This window comes from Solenopsis invicta, chromosome 4, assembly GCF_016802725.1.
Source record: "Solenopsis invicta isolate M01_SB chromosome 4, UNIL_Sinv_3.0, whole genome shotgun sequence".
In the NCBI taxonomy this organism is placed as follows: domain Eukaryota; kingdom Metazoa; phylum Arthropoda; class Insecta; order Hymenoptera; family Formicidae; genus Solenopsis; species Solenopsis invicta.
Genome location: NC_052667.1, coordinates 28,788,035 through 28,810,487, shown reverse-complemented (window position 1 = coordinate 28,810,487; position 22,453 = coordinate 28,788,035). Strand labels below are relative to the sequence as shown.

Below are 22,453 nucleotides of genomic sequence, written 5' to 3'. Positions count from 1 at the left end.
GTCAAACGCGAGCACTGATTATGTAAGAAAAGACCAAGGAAATAAACTTGATGTGCTTCGCAATAGGTAGCTGCAGATGAATTTACATGTTACACGACTGTTTTCGCGACAATTATTAAAATACCATTCTTATTTCCACATGATTGAAAATTGTATTGCAAGGCGATATAATAATTATAAAAGTGTATGTAGTATATAGAGCAAAGTGTAGAATTGAAAGAAAGTAGCCCGACGAAAAGAAAAATAACCCCTTTCTTCTCCTCTAGGCCTAGTGGTGCATTGCACCCGAAATTATCTCACTGTTTGTTATCTGTTCATGTTGTGATTATACACCTGGCCAGAGATGTACTTGTCTAAAGAAAATGTTTTTATCACGGCGCGCGGCGTGTGGCGGTGATGGTAAGAGACGTTTACGTGCGGAATAGGCGTATTAGTCAGACTAAATATCATTGTTATGTAATTGAGAACCGGTGCGTAACACGCTACATGTTCTTTGGCTACGTCATTCGATGCAACGCACATAATGAAGCTATTCTTGGTTTACCGTCGTGCACTTTGAGCGCAGTTAATTGATCGTACGTCGTGTATCCGGAATAATTAAAAGCGCTTTCACTAGCAATGCGAAACAAAAGCAAAGAAATCGATTTTGACAATCGCGGAGATCGTTGAGGAAACAATAAAAGAGCAATGTTAAAAATGCCAACATTTTACTGACCGAACATCGCATGGTTGGCACGGAATAAAGAATTTGTGTGAAACGAATATCGATTCATATTAGAGATGGAACTTGAGTTTTTTAAACGTAAAACGAGCAAAAAAAAGCAAATTTGTTAAATAACAAATTAACTTTTCACAGTTCTCCAAATCATGTTGGCAATATTTTAGTCATTTGAAATGGCTCGTGGAGTATACATTTTTGAAAGTATGTTTTATAAAATCGAGTCAAGTTTGACAACATGCGCGGTATTGGTGGAACTGAGAACTTTTCTACTTGTACGTCGAACATACCGCAAATGCAGAGGAGTGGTTGAAGGGGAGTTGAAGCAACACGTGGCGGTCGGGGCGCATAGCCGCGATGGCTCGGCTGCAAAGCAAAGTCCGTAACTGCACGCTCAATGTCACGGTTTGCACTATCGCGATGCCGCGCGTTGAAAATGCAGAATGTAGAAAAATATCAGTGTTAAAATATTAACAATAATAATAATAATAGCAAGTATCGATTTCAAAACTAGCTTATAAAAGACAAGAGCAAATTAATATAAACGAGTGGAGATATACGTACATGTGGATGATACAGTAGAATGATATATAAATTATGTAAAAAAATATATATAGCATAATGCAGCATAAAATAACAAAATTAAAAATTTACTCTCGTAATTGATCATTGTTATACCTTAGCTGATACAATGGTAAAGCAGATATTACGAAACTACTACTTCATGAAATATAAACAAGTATTGATACTCGTATACATATAATGCGGTTGATGGGAGAGTCTCAAGCGCCATTCACATGCTATATAATGAAGGAGAGCGAGACGACTATGTGCGCTATTAAAAATTTTTGTAAAATGTATTTTCTAACCATTTTTATAAGACAAATAACATTTTGACGTTAATAGACGACGTATATTGATACATAGCAAAAGTAGTGCTTCAAATTCACAAATCACCAAGATACTTCCAAAAGTGAAAAAATTTTCTGTGTATCAAACCCCTGCAAAACGTTATGTGTGGTCGGCAAATTCAACGAGTTTCGTAGAAGCTTCCGTGAATGAAGCTTCCTCTCGTTTCTGATGGAGAGACTACCGGGAGCTCATGCTCTATAATTCCTCTTAATTGCGCGAAGAATGATAATTCACCATTATATGACAATCCTCTTAGCACATAACCATTCCTCCCACAACTTTTCTGAAAATTATGCGTGCAGAGAAAAAAAATGAAATAATAACTTTATTTGATAATTGACAAGAAGAGTTACGTCAAGCCTATTCACTCAACTAAAATGTGAAATATTTTACTTATACTTTGTCCATATAAATCTCACTAAATATTTCGCTGTTTTCTCAAACACATTGTGTAATAAAACAAATTAGAATTTTGAATCTATCAAAAACATATATGACCAAAAATAAACATTCTATTGTTTATAGAGTGAATTTCATATAAAGTTTCTAAAACATTCCTGAACATCGCAAACTGTCGAAAATTAAGTACCTCCAAATACAACAATTTAGAAAAAAAAAAAAAAATAGAAAAGTATACTCGTGCGAATAACGACAGCGTTTCGCCATTTCGATAATATCATAGCAAGAAATGCAGAAAACATGATAATCACGAAAACGGAGAAAGGAACAGAATGGTGTGTATCGATCTGAAGCTTTTACTCTCATTTCTCTGAGCACAGTTAGACATAGAAAGACGTTCGCGCTCTTGTTGGCCTTGAGCAACATTAAGGATACAATAATGATTAAAGATAAAGAGCCAATTTCGTATAGACATTTAATTACGAGAACATAATTTTTTCCTCATTACTAATGATTCATTGATCGACATATGTATTTATCACGAAATAGAATCGACCAATTTTAAGTGCACATTGTATATAACACAGTACATTTCCCTAGAATAAAGAAAATTAAACTTTATTTTCACAAATAACTTGAAAAATAATTTCTATTCGAGTGCGCGAGTGTCACTGGAAAATATTGTCACAATTATATCTCGATTTCTCATATACTTGTCAACAGCTACTTACTAAATAGGCAAGAATAGCGCAAGAATAGCTAACCTTCGGTCAACCGAGAATTAGATTCTTCTGATCCAAATGATATCGAGCCGGAAGTCGGTTACGCGTGCAACCTGGCCTGATTGTGAATGCAACAACGTGGACTCTTCCGCGTGTTCGGGGAAAGTGGGGACGGTCCCCCCGTCAGGGGTTGACCTAATTCCAGTCACTAGGTTAGCCTCTGACTGTCTGACCTTTTCCCAGGAGCGGTCCCGGCGAGAATGCGCGCGCGAACACGCGTCGAAACCAGAGATCTCTAGTTACGAACGTACACACGTAACTATATGCGTACACATTCCTCGTGTCCTGGACCTTATCATCGGAATAAGAACGCGTGAAAAAATATACGAGTGAAATGAAGAAGAATTAAGCTGTTATCTAGCTGTTAAAACCATGTCTATATCCTTTTTCAATTTTCTTTCAAATAAATTACTCTTTCTCTCTGTAATTCAAAATGTGTTGTTAAAATTTTTTAATTTTCTTAAAATAAAAATATTCGACTAATCGAATAGTAACTGGTCACCTTTATCATAGTTTAAAGACGTGTTCACAAAGACCTTATATCTCTGTCAGCAAATCTTTTGTCTCGAAATCATGTAATCTCTAATTACAAAAAGGGTAAATAAAATTATAGGCCATTGAAAATTAATCACCGAGACGCGTATAAACGAATAACATACAATTGAAAATGAGAAAACTATAAATGGGTATAGCTCGTAGTAAATGCGCGTAGGTGTGCACGAGGGAGGTGTTCGCCAGGCAAGTGTGGGCTGACTCCGAGGGGATAAACGAAACTGGGTCACCCCTGGGAACCGGAGGGAGCCTGGCTCGTATCCGGGTGGAGGAGAGAGCCTGCGAGTGTGGCGGCAACTCGGCTACAGCACCCACAATAGTATCAAGAAAGGAAATTACCTGCTGAGAAACTTTATCTCGCGAATCTCCTATTAATTAATCGTCTTTTGATTTTTTGTGTTACAATTCAATTCGCAATAAAGAGATATTATCCCTATTATATATCGTGAAACATCTTTAATTATATTTTCGAACAGTGCAATAATTGTTCTACCGTAACCTCATGCACACGTGTGCGTACGTACGTACGTATGTATACACATTATAACAATTATTCGAGACAAAAGTCGTACATTCTAAAAAGCGGACAAAGAATTTTTGAAAAAAATGATTTTTTTTGTTTTTTTTATCTAATGAATGTCGCAACCATTTTTTGTCATAACGTGTATCTTCAGAAATAATAGCTTGTCACACTTTACATAGGCCTTGTATATATTATACAAAAGTTACAATAAAACGAGTTATTACTGTATTAAATTTGTACGACGCGACGGTGCGCCGATCATATGACTCTTAAGAATAGTTATTGGAATGAGAAGTAATTCTCGATTCAACCATGAGATATTTTTACGTACCATAATTTAGTAACTCAAGCCGACTCCCCTTTTGCAACGAATGACGTCGGCATCAATTTAAACGTTCATGATTGAGCAGAGTCGATTTATCGCTCGCAAAAATTATAACACGAATTTCTTTAATGCCTTAATAATGCTTAATAAATATGCGTCTCATTAATATCCTTGATATTTTTTGATTAATTAAAAACGTTCTAAAATCTTACATCGCTTTTCATTATATTCTTATATCTTTCATATAAAATGTATTATATTATTGTTTTATAAATAATGATGTGTGTTATTTACACAGAATTTAATTGTCGCATGATTTTTTAAAACTGTAAAGAACAAATCTAAAATTTCATAATTAAGCTATGTTAATTATTAAAATTTAAAATGTTCTATGTTTAATTTAAACAACGTACAGTACCGTATCTTGGATACACATCATGGTTTAACAAAGTTCGCAAATAATATCTGTATTTTTTATGAGCAATTTATAAGCAATAATAATTTCAAAAAAGATTTTAAATAAAGCATCCAAGAAAACCAAATCAGCTGTTGATAAACACAACAACGCGGCGCGATTGCGTAATACAAGCGTTACGTGACGATGAGTATAGCTCTTTTCCTCTTCCCGCGTATTCGTTATACGTGTATAATATATTCACACAATCTCTAAAGTGCAAGGCTACGAGAGAGTAGACTACTAGTTCGCGAAGAATGCATTATCGTAGCAATACGTTAATACAGGTCAGCGCAACCACTCAGAGATATATAGTCTATGCAATATCTGCTTTCGAGAAAAAACAATTTTTTCGCTTGAATTCATTAACGTAAAAAGATTAAAATGAAAAATTTCAGCACATGCAAAAGCGTATTATATGCAGGAATTAACCTTTAACATCTTTTAGTTTTTGTTCACTGCCAGAATAGTTGACAGGTTCCATGTTACAGTGATGAAGTAAAACCAACTATAGTCGAAACGCTGTGTAATATCTTTTTTAGGAGAATAAAACCTTAATATTTATATAATTTAAACAATCACTTAATTTACTCATAAATTAGCAGTTTCTTTTCTTTATATTTTGCTGTAACGTCTTGTTTTACTAAATATCACAGTCATTTTAACAATTAAGAGATTATAAACAAATTGTATTTCTACGCATCTTCTATATTAAATATATTAAAAAAACTTGTATGAAAAAACTTAAATATTATTTTCAAGATTATTAAGCTACAGTGATGTGATTCAACCGGGAGATGGGCAAATTAATGTAGCACAAATCATTTGAGCCGCAAAGGATTTTAAAACGTTTACGTCTCGCCTCGAACGTACCGCGGCGTTGCAACAATTGGTGCATAATACCTGTCGAGATCGTGCCAATAACATACACGTAACACGTAACCCGCACGCGTCAAAAGAGAAGGAAACGTTTTCGCACGTTGGTTGCCAAAAATGCAACACACCGCAATTCCACTCCATGATTTTACGTAACGCAGCAGTTCCGTGACAATTTTACCCGTCCACCCGAGTTTTCTCGCTGCGACGCAACGTCAGATGACGTGGCGGTTAAATTTTCCGTCGAGTCGCCAGCATACACGTAAGCCGTTTTCCAACACGGTCCTGAACTACTCCCCGTGATATTAGGAGGTACCGCGTGTGACCGTGGAGCGGCGATCGACGTGACTCACGAGAAGGAAGAAAAACTACCAGACATGTTGCGCATATAAACGCATCATTTATATATCATAATTTATATCTTGCCGAACACACGATGCTCAGACGTGAAGACACGTACGACGATCGAGGAGAGAAAGAGAGAATCAAATTTCGTGTCGTACAATGATGTATAATGAAAATTTCAAATATAAATCAAGACTACAATTCAAGTTAGTTGTACTCAAGTATATAAGATTTATTCAATTTCGTTTTTCTCCCTTTTCTTCCACTCCTCTCTCTCTCTCTCTCTCTCTCTCTCTCTCTCTCTCTCTCTCTCTCTCTCTCCCCCCCCCTCTCTCTCTTTGGTTATGAAGAATATATCTCAGTGAGAATAGTTTTTAGCATGACTTGAAATATATGTTACAGAAAATAGAATTTTTAAGAGATAAATTGAGCGAGATAAAGTTGACAGATTTTTTTTAATTAAAAACATTCAACACTGTATTTCAAACTTGTTTGTTAATTATGCATTTATAAGAGAATCTCACGTTGAAAAAAATCAACTACGCGCGTATCATAGATGAAAAATGACTAAGAATATCTCCATCATTTAATTAACAAACTGAGCTTACGCTCAATATCGCGGAAAATCCGACGAAAAATCAGACAGCGTAAAACTATAACTCGACAGTGGGAGATTCTCCTAAGCTCGGGTGTCAGCTGATTGGTCGTTCCGGGCGTCAGCTGATTTTGACAGCCCGGACGACCTTGCGCGTCCTAGCCGAGGTATCGACCAATCGGGAAGCGTTTCACTATGCGCACGCGCCTGCACTAATCCTGATCAGCTGACTCTCGCGGAGCCCGCATCCTCGATGAGATCAAAGAAATTTGAGCTACAGGTTATCTGTTAAAAGACCGATCGTAACACGATAATCTACTCAACGCCGAATTACGGCAAGATAAAAAAAAGAACAAGAAGAAAAATTTTTTCTCAATCTGGACAAAAAATACTAGAATATTTTTTTTTTAATTGAAACGGTTGTGCTGCTTCTGCAGGTTGTATTTTGTAATTTGTTACAAATTTTCTTATTAACAGAAATGTTAGGAATGTTAGAAATATATAACAAAATTGTAAGCAATTATAAAGAAGATATTATATAAATACAAGACTTTTAAAATAATTTTTTTATAACAAAAAATGCCGGCAAAATGTGTGTGAGAATGATAATGTAATAGTATAAGTATGTCTCTAAAAAATAACAAACGCGCGTAACAGTTAGATAACTGCAATTTCGAATTTCAAATTTCTTTCAAAGCAGATCGCATCACTACGATAGAGTGCGTGTGTACCTGCGCGTTGCCAGAGCATTAGCTATATTCATTCCGGGGTCTCGAGCTACTCCGATCAATAATTTGTTTCCCAGCTGTCACGCCCCTCGCAGACAAATGAACGAATAAACGCAATTAATATTGTTAATACGAAAACTATACTATTATTATATAAACAAGTCGAAATAACTACATGGAAAGTTTTTAGTTGCAAAATGTTCGAGTCTCCCTGATACAAAATGTTTACAGTCGGTGTACTCAATCTCATTCATTTTATCACAATAAAAATATTATCAACTCATCTCTATTCACGTTAATATATAGAATAGCTATCCTTCTCTAATACGATACTATTTAATTACATAAACATATCTCGTAGATGCAAATTGCCAGAAACGCCATCTCTTGAAAAAGGACCAAGACTTTTTGTGTATCCCTCTTCAATCAGATGACAAACGTCTAAAGCCAACTTTGAATTATCTATGATTCGTATTAGATTCAGGATAAGACTCTGTAATTTTATGTGTTATGTAAATCATAACATTTTTACAAAACTGATATACTCTGAAATATACAAGACATGAAAGTATGAATAAAATTCTATCCTGAAAATCTCATACCAAGTATAGATAACGTAAAATGAGCCTTAAAATGAAAGACCCAAAGATGAAACGCAATACACATTGTACTTGTACTTCGACAAGTACGAGTCAATTTCATTTCGCTCGAAATCTTCTCTACGGGAGAACGTCAAGAATTACTTGATATATAGCGAGACTTTCGAACCAAGTCTATCCGTCTATCACTTGCCACTTGCGGCGATTTTTATTCTCGACTTTTCGACTTTTGCCAGCTGGGTTGCCAATGCCCCCAGAAAACTGAGATACCACCAGCTGTGTTCACCCGCTTCATTACCTACCGAGTGAACGCAGAGTGGCTCCCTGTCCTCCGAAAGCTCGTTCCGTTGATCTCTCTCTCTCATACGTGTACTCCCTTACCGACCGGATAATGGCGTAATAATCGTCACGCCACATCACGTCTCCTTGTCGCGAATCTTCGCGCTTATTATCTTAAAGTGAAACATTGCATTGTTCAAATGCGCCACGTGGTGTCTTATCGATCTTATCGATCGAGCTCAATATTCTTCCATATTATACACTTGATTGAATCTCGGAATTAATTCTACGATTAGACGATTAGACCAGAAGAACGGGAATTCAAAGACGACCTATTATTTTAATACAGACAACTCTATACGTACATATTCTTCTCTCTATCTCCTTCCTTATATATAAAATTTAAACTCAAAATCCTTCGTTCTCATTCCGAGCAGCATTACATTTATTGCTTTACTACTCGTAATAATTTCAATCGTCTATGAATACTTTAATGGCCCTTTCTATTCTTCTATAATATGTAATCAAAAAAAGTAAAATATACATATAATATTTTATATATATATATATATATATATATATACTTTTTTTTTAACATGTGGAGCAGCGCGATATATTTTTTTACTTCTTCGTGAGAAAATTAATATGACGACTAAATATCTACCGTAGCTTATTGATACAGCTGTGCTTGTTACAGCTATTGAATCTTAAATACCGAAAAATATCGTCCTGCCTGCGTTCGAGTAATCAAATGCAACAAATACTAAGAGAGAAATAGCCAAGTAGCTATCGTGCAAAAGCCATTATCACGCATCATTAACAGACATATAGTGCATATAGTGCAGGTTCGTCTGATTGCACATGACGTATCCATCCCACTTGACAACCTTGAGTCAACGTATAAGTTGAGAAACAATCGGGAAGTATAAATCATGATCTTCTAACGTTGTACATTTAACGATTTAACTATAAATATACCTACATATATCTACATCATGCTCTATTCTCTTATATACAATATAACAATATTAATTAAAAAAGTTTTTTTTTTAATTCTCAAATCTCTCTCGCGTATCGTATTTCGATTTAAATTCTGTTAATTTTAATTTTTACAATATTGAAATTAAAAACATGCATAAAAAGATTAAATAATATTATAAAAAATATTATACGTAAAGTTATTTATTATAAAGATACGTAAAGATTTGCCCATCTTTACGTAATATTATACGTAAAAATGAGTAAAAAATGTTGGTAAAACCAGAAGATCAACATATCATCGTTTAAAAGTCTTGGTCCATTAAAAAAGTTGGTTTAATGTCATGTTTAATGCCAGAGGGTCCAATGACCCGAACCTTTCAATTGCAGTGTAATTTTTAGACGCTCAAGATAATCTAGTAAAGATGTATGAACATCGTCGTCGTACTCGACACTTATCAGATTACAATAAACAATCGACATGAAAATTTTGTCAACACTCTAAATTACATTACGTTTCAACTGACTATCGTCTTATCAAACGAAGACTGACAGAGCAGAAGATCGAAGAAGGAGCTAATTAAAACATTAAACTGAGACGTTAATCTGAGTATTACGAAGAAGCGCTACATGATGACGTAGACGATTCGATAAATAGCTCCGCACAGCCGATTTAAAGCACCTAGCAGGCTCGAATGTTTAAAGCACGCGTCATTATCTCTCGTTCTCGTTCTCTCTTCTTATCGTGGCGTCTACAACGACGACACCGCGTTCTTTAATAGCGTCAACAGAGCGCGGGACGTTTTGCGCGCAGTAGTGGCACAACCTGCGGCGAAATCAACGGCGATAAAAGCGACGCGACCGATGCGACCGACGACGCGGCCACGTTCCAAGGTCAATGCGATAAGTCGGTCAAACTACGGGGTTATCGCGTAATTCCGCATTTCGTTCAGCACATTTAAATGGAAAGCCCAGTGCTCGTGTGTAACCTCCGGTTTCCCCTTCGATCGAAACAAATTTTTAATTATGGAAATTCCAATTTTTCTAAAATTGAATCTCCATGATATTTCTTTAGTATCGTGGAATAACAAATTTAAATTTTCTTTTCGGCGTAGATAGAAAAATTTGTATTATTTTTAATACGAATACAATGACGGAATTTTTATATTTGATATATCTCCTCAACTTGATATATCTCCTCGTATTAATTTTTATTCTCATTCTAATTATCATCAATTTAAGTATATTTGCCACACTCGTAATCTTTTTTCTTTACTTTTTGCAATAGAAATATACGAATAGTTAAAAAACTGCGTTAAAAAAAATAGTGAGTCCATAGTTCATGAATGACGAAGCTAAAAATGGCCCACCCGATGACGCACTATTTCGGCGTGCTTATCCAATCGTGCCAAGGTTTGGGCAATTGCGTATCGTGTAACATTCACACAACCTTAACATTATTGCCATTTAATTACTACGTAACATTATTATAATATTCTTTTAACTGTAGAATGCTATTCATATTTTTCTGACTATATTAGGTGACCAGCTAATCCACATAATTAAGAAGAATGTTTAGATTTTTTCTACTTTCACCTGTAGCACTCTAGAGTTCAATATAGCTTCGTAGAAAGTTACTCGCCCAGCTATTTTAAAAAAGTCAAGTATAAAATATATTGCATATTTAACTTATTCACAACATAAATTTATTCATATTGTTAAGTAATTAAAAAATTGTGTCTGCGCACTTGACGTTGTACTTATACTTCACCTACTTTTCCGTTCAGCAATTACATAAGAATGCTCATCGCGTAAACGACGTTGGAACGTTGGAATACCACTTCTCGATCTGGTCGAGGGACCTTGTTTAGAGCGATAAACCAACGACAACAGAGAGAGCCAATTTCTCTATATAAGCGGCGTAGAAAGTTGTTTTCGGAAGCTCACGCGGCTTCATTGAGAGCGCTTGGAAACGAGCCAATAGGAGATCGCACAGCAGAAAGTTTGTCGCACATCGATGTGTCGTTCGAACGACATCGCGTCATCGTGACGTGCATCCATGCGTATACCCCGATATACCGGGTCAGCCATATGGTACATCCGAGCAGAATCAAATTAACGCAAAGACACAATAGCATAAGTAACCATAATAAGTAATTGGCAATGTCGTGTAAAAATGTTTTCCAAGAGTAATTTACGCAATGAGATTTCGTATGAGATTCTGCTCGAATATTACATTATAAAAAAAAAAAAAAAAACAAGTAGAAAATTCATTTGCACTACAAGATTTTTAGACATTTTATATATTTTTAATTTTATATGTACACACACACACGCGCGCGCGCGCGCACGCGCACGCACACACACACACACACACACACACACACACACAATGGAAAATTATTTCAAAGTTAATAATTTAATAAAATACAACTAATGGTAAAGTTTTTTCAAGTACTTATTCGTACTGTGTTTGAAAGTTAAGCCGTGCATAATAATTTTGAATGATTCCATATAATTTACAAATTATCACATTACTACAAGAAACATAATGCTGTAACAAATTGTTGTACATACATCGATTCTTATTTATCGCTGCACATAATATTTTACTAATACTGATACAAAAGTTCAAACCAAAATCGTAATCGCAATAGCGAATGTTGTAAAGTGCAAATGAATTTTAACTGTCAGTTAGATATATTTCATTGATAAGATCAATCTGAGAAACTTGTCCTTTGATTTTAATTTTTTGTCTTAGTTGATCACAAATTATCAATTTATTAATTTTGTTAATATTACTAATAGAACTCGCTGAATGCGTGATCGTCTATCTGTATGATTAAATTTTTCCACGAGATGAAAAGTTAAAAAGTTAATTTCCAGATCGATCTTGTTATGATAAAACACTCGAGATGATAAGACAATGACTACTTACAATCTGCTGCTGGGCTCGTTGTTGGCTTCGTCGCCTTCGATTCGATACACCTTGCCGGACATGACGTATTCAAAGCTGTCAGCCCTGGAACCGCCTTCCTGTTCCATAGGATTCCACTCGTTACCATCTGGATATCCATCCTCACGTAACGTCGTCGCCAACACAAGGCGAAATTTATCGCCTGAACACACAATGATATTTTGTTACAAACGTAAGAGACATCCCGTTTAATAACAGAGTTTTCACTCGTTCAATAATCTTTACTCTTTTTTTTGCTAAAAGAAAAATAATGAAAAAAAACGACGGGTAAAGAAACCCCTTAATTACAAACAAAACTTTTTTATAACTTGTAATTTTTGTATATTACTAGAAAAGTTATAAAATTTGCTGCTGATAGATATGTATTAACGTAAATGTAAAACATTACTATTAAAAATAAATAATTTTATCATTATAATTGAATGTGCAAACAAAAATAAATTTTTATTTACATTATTTTGTTAACACATAAATGTATTATACATAAAAAATATAATTCTTGAAAGAAAAAAAACAAATCTCTTATAGAATCGAAAAAATTAAATACACGAAGGAAACAAAATGTACCGGTTCGTTATTTCAATGACCATCTCTAGTAGCATATTTCGTTTACGTTGCAATACCGGATGCCTATGTTATAACGTAGGATGATCTGATGTTTCTTGGGTGCAAAAAAAGTGCGGACAAGCCATGCAATGACGGAATATAAACGGGTCCAATAATAGCGTTCACGCGAATGCATCAAAAACACATCGCCATTGCATCAGTCGTTGCGCACGTTGCATCCGCTCATTGGCGGGTGCCGTTAGATTGTGTAAACTGACAGATCCGCCCTTTTCACTATGCATAAGATATTTCGATGGATATGCGACACTTGGAGAGATACACTTTGCATCTTGCTGCATAAAGAGCACTTCGTTGGACAAGTCGTTAGATGCAGTTTATAGGGAAAAGTAAATACGGAATTTGTGAAATTGTAAACAAAATGAAAATAGTTGTCAAAATATTAATTACTTAAAACTTGTTTATTCGTCGATTTATTTTTATTTCTATACTTATTAAAACTACATGCACAAAATAATTGCATACAAATTAATATAATTTTCTCTTGTTTGGCAGCGCGATAAAATCGACAGATATAAAAAATATCAAAATATAATTTTATTATTTTATATTAATATGATTAAAATATCTTTACGAAATTTTAAATACAAACATATAACCAATGATTAAATTAATTTTGAAGTGCAAAAATATTCGCGCAACCATCAAAATGTTGCTAATTATAAGTATTAAGGACAAAACAAAATTGTTCGTTTAAATTAAATCACTATTATTAAATTAACAAAATTTAGATTGCTTAATTTAAGGTCAATAAAATTACGTATCGTGATTTTGAAAGATGCTTTCCCATTATATCAGATGTACTAAAAGTAATATCTTTTCGCTTACGCGAAATTGAATTAGTCCTACGAATCAAACATTTCTGAAATTGCGATTAAGATGGAAAGAATAAAAAAAAAAGAAGCAAAAGTATAAGGTTAAGAGAACATAAGAATCAGTACAATGAAAGACAGAGAAGGGAAATAGAAGAAGCTGTTAAAAAGAGATAATATTAATAGTGCTAAAGAAAATGAAACAAGCAAGAAAAAAGAAAATTGAAAAAAGCATTCTATGCAAAATGTACAAACTTGTACATAAAAATTTACGTTTTAGAGTATTAACCTGATGGTTTATAAACTTGATAAAAATTGACGAATAAATCAATTATGAAGCATCTAATTACGAAAAGCTATGAATATCGAGTTGAATGTGTTATTTTAATCGAATACACATATTTATCTTAAGCAAAGGAAGATACCAGAGATATTTAAGATTGTCGTCATGATGTAAAATGTATTTCAAAATAAATATGTGGCATCTTACGTATAATTGGTTAATACGAAAAAGTCTACCGTTTCCATACGAAGCCCTAGACTGAAACGATACGTAAGAAAGCCCGGGACGCAAGGTCAAGGTTAAGCACATACAACGGCAGGTATGGCGCGAGCTTTAATCGATACTACATCGTCGTCGGCGGCGACGGCGGCGGCGCCGCTGCCGTCGCCGCCCGCCACCACTGACGCTTCTGCGCTGACACTGTCTCCGTTTAGCGAATATTAAGATTATATGTTACGACAAAATTTTTACAAAACAAAAACAAATATTTTTAATAACTATTCGGTCAAAACTTCTACCTCACAATATATCGTTATTTATGTACATTTTATTGTTAAAATATCGATTGAAATAACTATTTATATTTATATTTTTTTATATCTTATGTTTACAGTTTACTTGCTTAACGCTGAACAATACGGAAGTAATAAGCGAGGTAGGAAGCGTCGCGATCGATAAGTGCAAATTTTGACTTTAATTTTTCGGTAATATAGCTCGGTATAAAAAGCTTTCTTTCACGTAATAGATAAAAGGCTAATTTTGTTACTGTGGTTATCAGTGCAAATGAGTCCAGGAAAACCGGTCAATTGAACTCACCGCTCTCCACGAATAGTAAGTACGTGAGTCAAGCTTACATCATAATGGTGCCATACCGTAACAGCGGCGGCTACTATACATCATCCGGTCGAGCGTTGCGCGGTAATATCTCTCGCGCTTAAATTAACCCTCATTCAACCGAAACGCCATGTCCGACGGATGGATATCGGTTTGTCTGTCGTAATAAAACTTTTCCTACTACTCGACAGGCGCGCAACGAGTAGTTGCCCATTATTATAAATTAGAAACCGACATTTACGACAAAAACAGAAAAGAATTATAGTAATCTGGAGATTTGTTGCTCTTCTAGATAAGTAGTCGGTTCTAAAACAAAAATTTTCACGGAAATATCGATTGTAAAAGACAAGTTATAAAATTAGTATCGTAGGAGGGAGGAAGGGTGTGTATGTGTGTGCGCGCGCGCGCGCGCGCGCGCGCGTGTGTGTGTGTGTGTGTGTGTGTGTGTATGTGCGTGAGAGAGAGAGAGAGAGAGAGAGAGAGAAATGCGGCAACTCGTTTAAGTTACTAACCGCTTAATGCGACGAGACGTAATATCAATTTAGTGTATTCCAATGTGACTACGTGGAGCATTTAAGGATCGGTTAATGCGGAACCGGAAAGAAAAGATGAACCCCGAGGGATCGCGCTCGCGCGATTTACGACGGTGACCTTGAGAGAGCCGCGGCGATTCTCGTCGCGTAGGGAGGAGGGTCTGCCTCCCGCAAAATCGATAACGCGTGACAGCGCGCGGTTGGCGGCGATGTACACACACACACACACACACACACACACACACACACACACACACACACACACACACACACACACACACACACACACACACACACACACACACACACACACACACACACACACACACACACACACATATGGTATATGCGCATTGGGAACGGGATCCAACACAACGATGCGGCGGCTTACCTCGGCGCGGCTCGGCTCAACGCGGCGCGGCGCAGCGCAGCGCAGCGTCCGTCCGGATCCTGTCCGAAATCCGCCGCCATCTTGGCCCGTGACGCGAATCTCGGAGTAGCGGCGTAGCGCGCCACTGCCTCCGCAGATACTCCGGCTTCTTCCGTCCGTACGTCGCGGCGCATACGACCTTGCCGACCTTCCCGCCCGAGCGGAGATTCACGAGATCACAAATCGACGCTCTCACGAGCGTCAGCGCGCACCACCACCACCTCCTCCTCCTCCTCCTCCGTCCCTCCTCGTCGACGCCCACGCGTCTGTCTCGTCATCGAGTAACATTGAACGTTGTTTTTTGAGAAGAAGATGAAAACGGAGCTCCGTTGTCAAAATTGTCGCAAGTAGACATTGCGCTTTAAATATCTGTGCTGCCGTCAAAAGTATGACACTCTGAACGTCGCGTATGTAAAAATGTCTGCTCATTCGTCGTCAAAAGACGGACATCACACACATTCGAGCATAGTCCGCACCTGCGAAACTCGTCGACGGGCAACACTTGAACGTAGCGCGCACACGGAACGAACACATAGACATCCGCGCCACGGCATCGCGTCGAAGAGTGGCGGACGAGTGGCGAACGAGTGGTGGTGGTGGTGGTGGTGGTGGTGGTGGTGGTGGTGGTGGTGGTGGTGGTGATGGTGGCGGTGACGGCGGTGGCGGTGGCGGTGGCGGCGGCGGCGGCGGCGGCGGCGGCTACGACGGCGGCTACGACGCCGAGACGGTGAGAGGGAAGGAAAACGGAACGCAAACGCGACGCGTTTTACTCTCGCTGTCGTCTCGAGGAGACGAGAAGCGCTTAGAGAGACATCGGCGAACAAGCACACAGAACAAGCGGCGAGCGAACCGCACGCCCTTTCTCTCTCTCTTTCGGAGAACGAGCGAGTATCGCGCGCGCACTTACGACCGACACGGTTGCGAGTCGTGGCCGCTTTGACCTTGGCATTGAACTTGTGGGCGCCGGACGCGGGGCGAAGCGCGCGCGCGGCGGAAAACCTGCGCCTGCGGAAGGGAGCGCCGCCGAGAAGTGGGGAGCGCAGCTGAGCTACGGAATGAGTAGCCTCAGGGGAGAGGGGGGAAGGAGCAGCAGATCGGCTACCACTCCCCCTCCTCCACTCCGCCGAGGGGGGCAACGGAGAACGGACGATATTATAGTGGGAGGGAGATTGCGTCATCTCGCGCAAGCCTGAACGCCGCGCGTCAATACAGCAGCGGCGGCGAGACTAGCCTGCTTGCTTGCCTGCCTGCTTGCCTGCCTGCTTCTACCTGCCTCTATACCTGCTTGCCTGGCCCTTGTGGACTAACCTTTCCGCGTGCACATACGTATACACCCATTTCCCTATCTACTTATCTATATCAAACATGTTCCATAAGTATATGCACCTTGCGATTTAGGATTAATATATAAACAACCCAATTTAAGAATTATGTGTAACGCGAACGTAACAGGATATTATAGTGTAATATCTGGTACTCTACGTGAAACCTGACGTATCATAAAATTATATCTTTATTGTAATTCATTTTTACCGCTTCGTCTGAGTTTTCCAAAAAAATATCCAAATCTAGTAAAGATTAGAAGATTAGAAAGTTAAATGTAAAGATATAAAACAATTTGTGCAATGCGCCGCAGGTTTATATATTTTGTCCTATAATAACATCAAGATTGTAACTTGTTATATCTCAAACTTTAAAACATTTGAACAATTGCTTTACAATATGACATAAAATTTGTCATATATCATGCGTATCAAATACATGTGTGCTATAAAATTATGTATAAACTTCTAATTCAAATGATCGATATAATTTCACTTTGGATCAATTCCATCGAATCCGTATAAAAAAAAATAAACGCTCACGCAACGACAATCCGACAGACGGTAGATTATATAAGGCATTACTACCCTTAATTCGGATAAACTTGACCAATCGTTGCAGCGGCATCGGTAATCCAGAGGCGGAGCCAAGACGAGCTTCCAAGTTAGACTCGGTCAGCGAGAACTTCCATTGGCCAAGTTCAGAAACGAGGAAGCGTTAATCGTCACGATCGCGCTGTTCTCCGACGAGACGCAACGTGCTCGCTGGAGCAAGATGGCCAGACTCAACGATAAGTCGCGCATGTCATCGTATCTTCGATATAACCGAACGAGCAATCGCGAAAAGATGGCGAGTTTAGAAAAAAAAGATGTTGGGGGTAAACCATTTCCATGGACATAATGATTAGCGCAAACGCAAATATAATACCTAAATATAAATTATGATACCTACATCGTCATTTGTCACGTGGCTGATACAGCATATATAGAGCAAAAACGAATCTTGAAAAAGGATTAGTTTATGAAATTAAAATCTTTTTAAATTATATATATATATATATATATATATATATATATATATATATATTTTGTAGATAAGACAAAAATGTTACAAATACGTAAAATTAAGTAGACTTTCTTAAAAATATTTAATATAACTTTTGAATTGATTCAATTTTGACATCATCTTATACGATAAAAAAACCTGAAAATATATAATACGTACAAATAACCTTTAAATATATAAAACTATTAAAAAAAGAAATTTTGTTTTCTTCGGGATATATAAAATAATTATGACATGATGGCACACATGCGAATGAGTTCCCAAAATGTCATTTGTAATTAACTTCCTAAGAAAAAATAGCCATATTTAAATAAAACGTTTCAAGATCAATCTATATCCTTAGAGAGATGTGCAATTTCAAAATTTGTCCAAATGCATTTGTTCTCTTATACGAACAAAACGTAAAACATGTGTTACAAATCATATTAACTTTTACTATAGCACAATTTAGCTAAAGACAAATACAAGAGACTCGCATTAGCGACGGAAGTGCAAGAAGAGACAAATAGTGAAACCAATTTTACGCGTCGTTTGCCAAGAATCTAAAATATATCAACGAAATAATAAGACGCGATAAAAGGAAAAGATTTCTACCATATTAACTCTTAAAATATAATTAAAAAGTATATCAATTTCCTGTATTATAAAAAAGTTTTCATGTTTTTCAAAATGTATGAAAATATTGCTTTCAAATAAAAATACGAAACATACAGATAAAACTTTATAAAGCATATTAGCAATCAAATATTACTTAATTATTAATGAAATACATAATGAATTATATAATATTTTACTATTAAAATCTTTAGTAAGTCTTCTAAAGTTTTTTTATTTTCGACTACCTATATAATTTTCTATTATAAGCATCGACATCTCAACAATTTAACTTAAAAAAATATGCATTGCAAATTTAGTTGCGAAAAAGATTGCAAAATTTTAGCAATTTATATTAGAATCCCTGAAGAAGACAGAGTTTTAATGTTTAAGAAAGAAAACGGAAGTGCCATTGGCGAAGTTTGGAAGTCACGCGAGAAAAACCGAATATCACGACTGCTCATGATTGCCAAGTGCATTTCGAAAGATTACGCATAAACACCAAACTGTAATTTCGTACGACGCAATTCAAAACATAACAAAGATCTTTTATGTATCTTTTAATACTTAAAAACATTGGAAACAATCTCTATAGAATTCTAATAGTAAATTCTAACAGTAATAAATATATATACCATACACACACGCGCGCGCGCACACGCGCGCGCACACACACACACACACACACACACACACACACACACACACACACACACACACACACACACACACACACACACACATGTATATATATGTATATGACTTCCAAACTTCGCCAATGGCACTTCCGTTTTCTTTCTTAAACATTAAAACTCTGTCTTCTTCAGGGATTCTAATATAAATTGCTAAAATTTTGCAATCTTTTTCGCAAATAAATTTGCAATGCATATTTTTTTAAGTTAAATTGTTGAGATGTCGATGCTTATAATAGAAAATTATATAGGTATGTATGTATGTATGTATGTATGTATGTATGTATGTATGTATGTATGTATGTATGTATGTATGTATGTATGTATGTATGTATGTATGTATGTATGTATGTATGTATGTATGTATGTATGTATGTATGTATGTATGTATGTATGTATGTATGTATGTATGTATGTATGTATGTATGTATGTATGTATGTATGTATGTATGTATGTATGTATGTATGTATGTATGTATGTATGTATGTATGTATGTATGTATGTATGTATGTATGTATGTATGTATGTATGTATGTATGTATGTATGTATGTATGTATGTATGTATGTATGTATGTATGTATGTATGTATGTATGTATGTATGTATGTATGTATGTATGTATGTATGTATGTATGTATGTATGTATGTATGTATGTATGTATGTATGTATGTATGTATGTATGTATGTATGTATGTATGTATGTAGTGTATGTATGTATGTATGTATGTATGTATGTATGTATGTATGTATGTATGTATGTATGTATATGTATGTATGTATGTATGTATGTATGTATGTATGTATGTATGTATGTATGTATGTATGTATGTATGTATGTATGTATGTATGTATGTATGTATGTATGTATGTATGTATGTATGTATGTATGTATGTATGTATGTATGTATGTATGTATGTATGTATGTATGTATGTATGTATGTATGTATGTATGTATGTATGTATGTATGTATGTATGTATGTATGTATGTATGTATGTATGTATGTATGTATGTATGTATGTATGTATGTATGTATGTATGTATGTATGTATGTATGTATGTATGTATGTATGTATGTATGTATGTATGTATGTAGTGTATGTATGTATGTATGTATGTATGTATGTATGTATGTATGTATGTATGTATGTATGTATGTATGTATGTATGTATGTATGTATGTATGTATGTATGTATGTATGTATGTATGTATGTATGTATGTATGTATGTATGTATGTATGTATGTATGTATGTATGTATGTATGTATGTATGTATGTATGTATGTATGTATGTATGTATGTATGTATGTATGTATGTATGTATGTATGTATGTATGTATGTATGTATGTATGTATGTATGTATGTATGTATGTATGTATGTATGTATGTATGTATGTATGTATGTATGTATGTATGTATGAATGAATGTATATATGTATATGTATATATGTATATATACTTCGAAAGGAAAAAGTTTATTTGGTCAAACAAAGTCTTAAAAAATATACAATTAACCCAGAAATAGTCAGTTTCTTTTCACATAAAAGATCACCTGGAGTGATTTTTATATTTCAATTAGAAATTATTGTTATTAATTACGTATTAATTGTTCTACAATTCATTAGTATATTTAAAATCATTACGTATGTAGATTTATTCCATGTTTTTTTTTTAATTAAAGAGAAATAAAAAATAAATATAGATTTTCAAGCAGTAAAGAGAACTATTGTGACTGAACTTTAATTTCTCGTTGCGGAATTGTAAACATCACCCCGAATCACTCGAGTTAATATATTCCCAGGTTAATAAAACGCTCAACTTTACAAATTAAATTATGATGAAATTATATTTAATAAATCTGATAAAAAATATATTAATGTACATTTTATATAAAATAATTTAAACGAGAAAGAAATTATTGAGTTACAAAATTGTAACATGTAATTCATATTTCAATCTACTTCATAATCAAATAATGTCACAAAGGTTTGTCTCTGTGAAAAAAATGTTACATACTTGGCAATTTTTTCTGTATTAGTGTACGTGTCTGAAATATTGCTTTATATACAAATACATCCTATATATATATATATATATGAGTAGTGATCACAATAGAATGAAAATAAATAATTTCTACCGTTTACTATTTAGCTCATTTTAGTATTGCTTTTTAAACACTATGTAAAACCTTTCAGACATATCGCGTGTGACACGAGCTTTTAACATGTTTGCCAGTATAAAATGTTAAAAATGGAACAAGATTGGAGGACTGGTTTTCACCTTTTAGAAAAATATGGAAAACTGGCGAAATACGCTAGCGGCTCGCTCGGAAATTACAACGTTCGCACAAGGCAAAGAACCGATAAGCAGTATATATACGATGACTATCCGTCCTTTATTTCAGAGGACAGTCCTTTATTTCAAGTAACTGTCCTTTAGATTTATTTATTTCTTGAAAACTTAATTTTGTCTTCTTTTTTTAAATTGTATCTTTTATATTACAATTTTGTCCTTTATTTACAAAATTACAGTCTTAATTTAAACAGTTTCTCTCAAGAAAAGTGAAGTTAATTCTGATACATTGAATTGCTATTGGCACTTTTGCGAATTTATTCGATTATTTCAACTAGAGGTTGTTGAAAGAAAAAAAATGTTTCAAAAATTATAGAATTTTATTTATATTTTCCTGACTCAAACGCTCCTATTAAGGAAATGTTATCAATAACAAATAATACTTGGAGTAGAGAAAAAACCCAACTTGAAATTGACACTCTTGAAGCTGATATTATTTATACAAAATGTAATTATGAAATTGTTTAAAATTTCATGATTTTTTTAAACAATTATCATCTTTCTTTAAAACAAATACATTTTTTTCAGAAATACATTAAAAACTCATTATTATTGTTAAAAAATATATATGTATAAATACTATTGTTAAAAATGTATAAAATATAAATATATACATAAAGATAATTTTTTTATATAATTATATATTTAGTTAAAATTCAGATTGGATCCGTTTTCATTTTTTTGCTATTTCAAATTTAAAGGATTTATTATAATGCAATCAAACCAGTTTAAAATTATTAAAACATTACAAAATGCTTTATTTTGATATACAATACAAGAAATTTTGAAATGTTTTGATTCCTGCCATAAAATGGTTTAGAAACATTAGGAATAAACCCTTAAAATTTTGTCCTTTATTTTCTCG

At 35.0% G+C, this 22,453-nt stretch overlaps 1 protein-coding gene across 3 annotated transcripts in view; it reads right to left on the bottom strand.

Moving 5' to 3' along the window:
* The window catches only part of LOC105200408 (DNA-directed RNA polymerases I, II, and III subunit RPABC3), a 54,778-nt gene that overhangs the window by 12,799 nt on the left and 19,526 nt on the right, over positions 1-22,453 (bottom strand). For all 3 annotated transcript variants that reach the window (XM_039448523.1, XM_039448525.1, XM_039448524.1), the window contains exon 3: positions 12,004-12,184. In XM_039448523.1, coding sequence (XP_039304457.1) covers positions 12,004-12,184 — 181 coding nt within the window. The remainder of the gene's footprint in view (positions 1-12,003; positions 12,185-22,453) is intronic.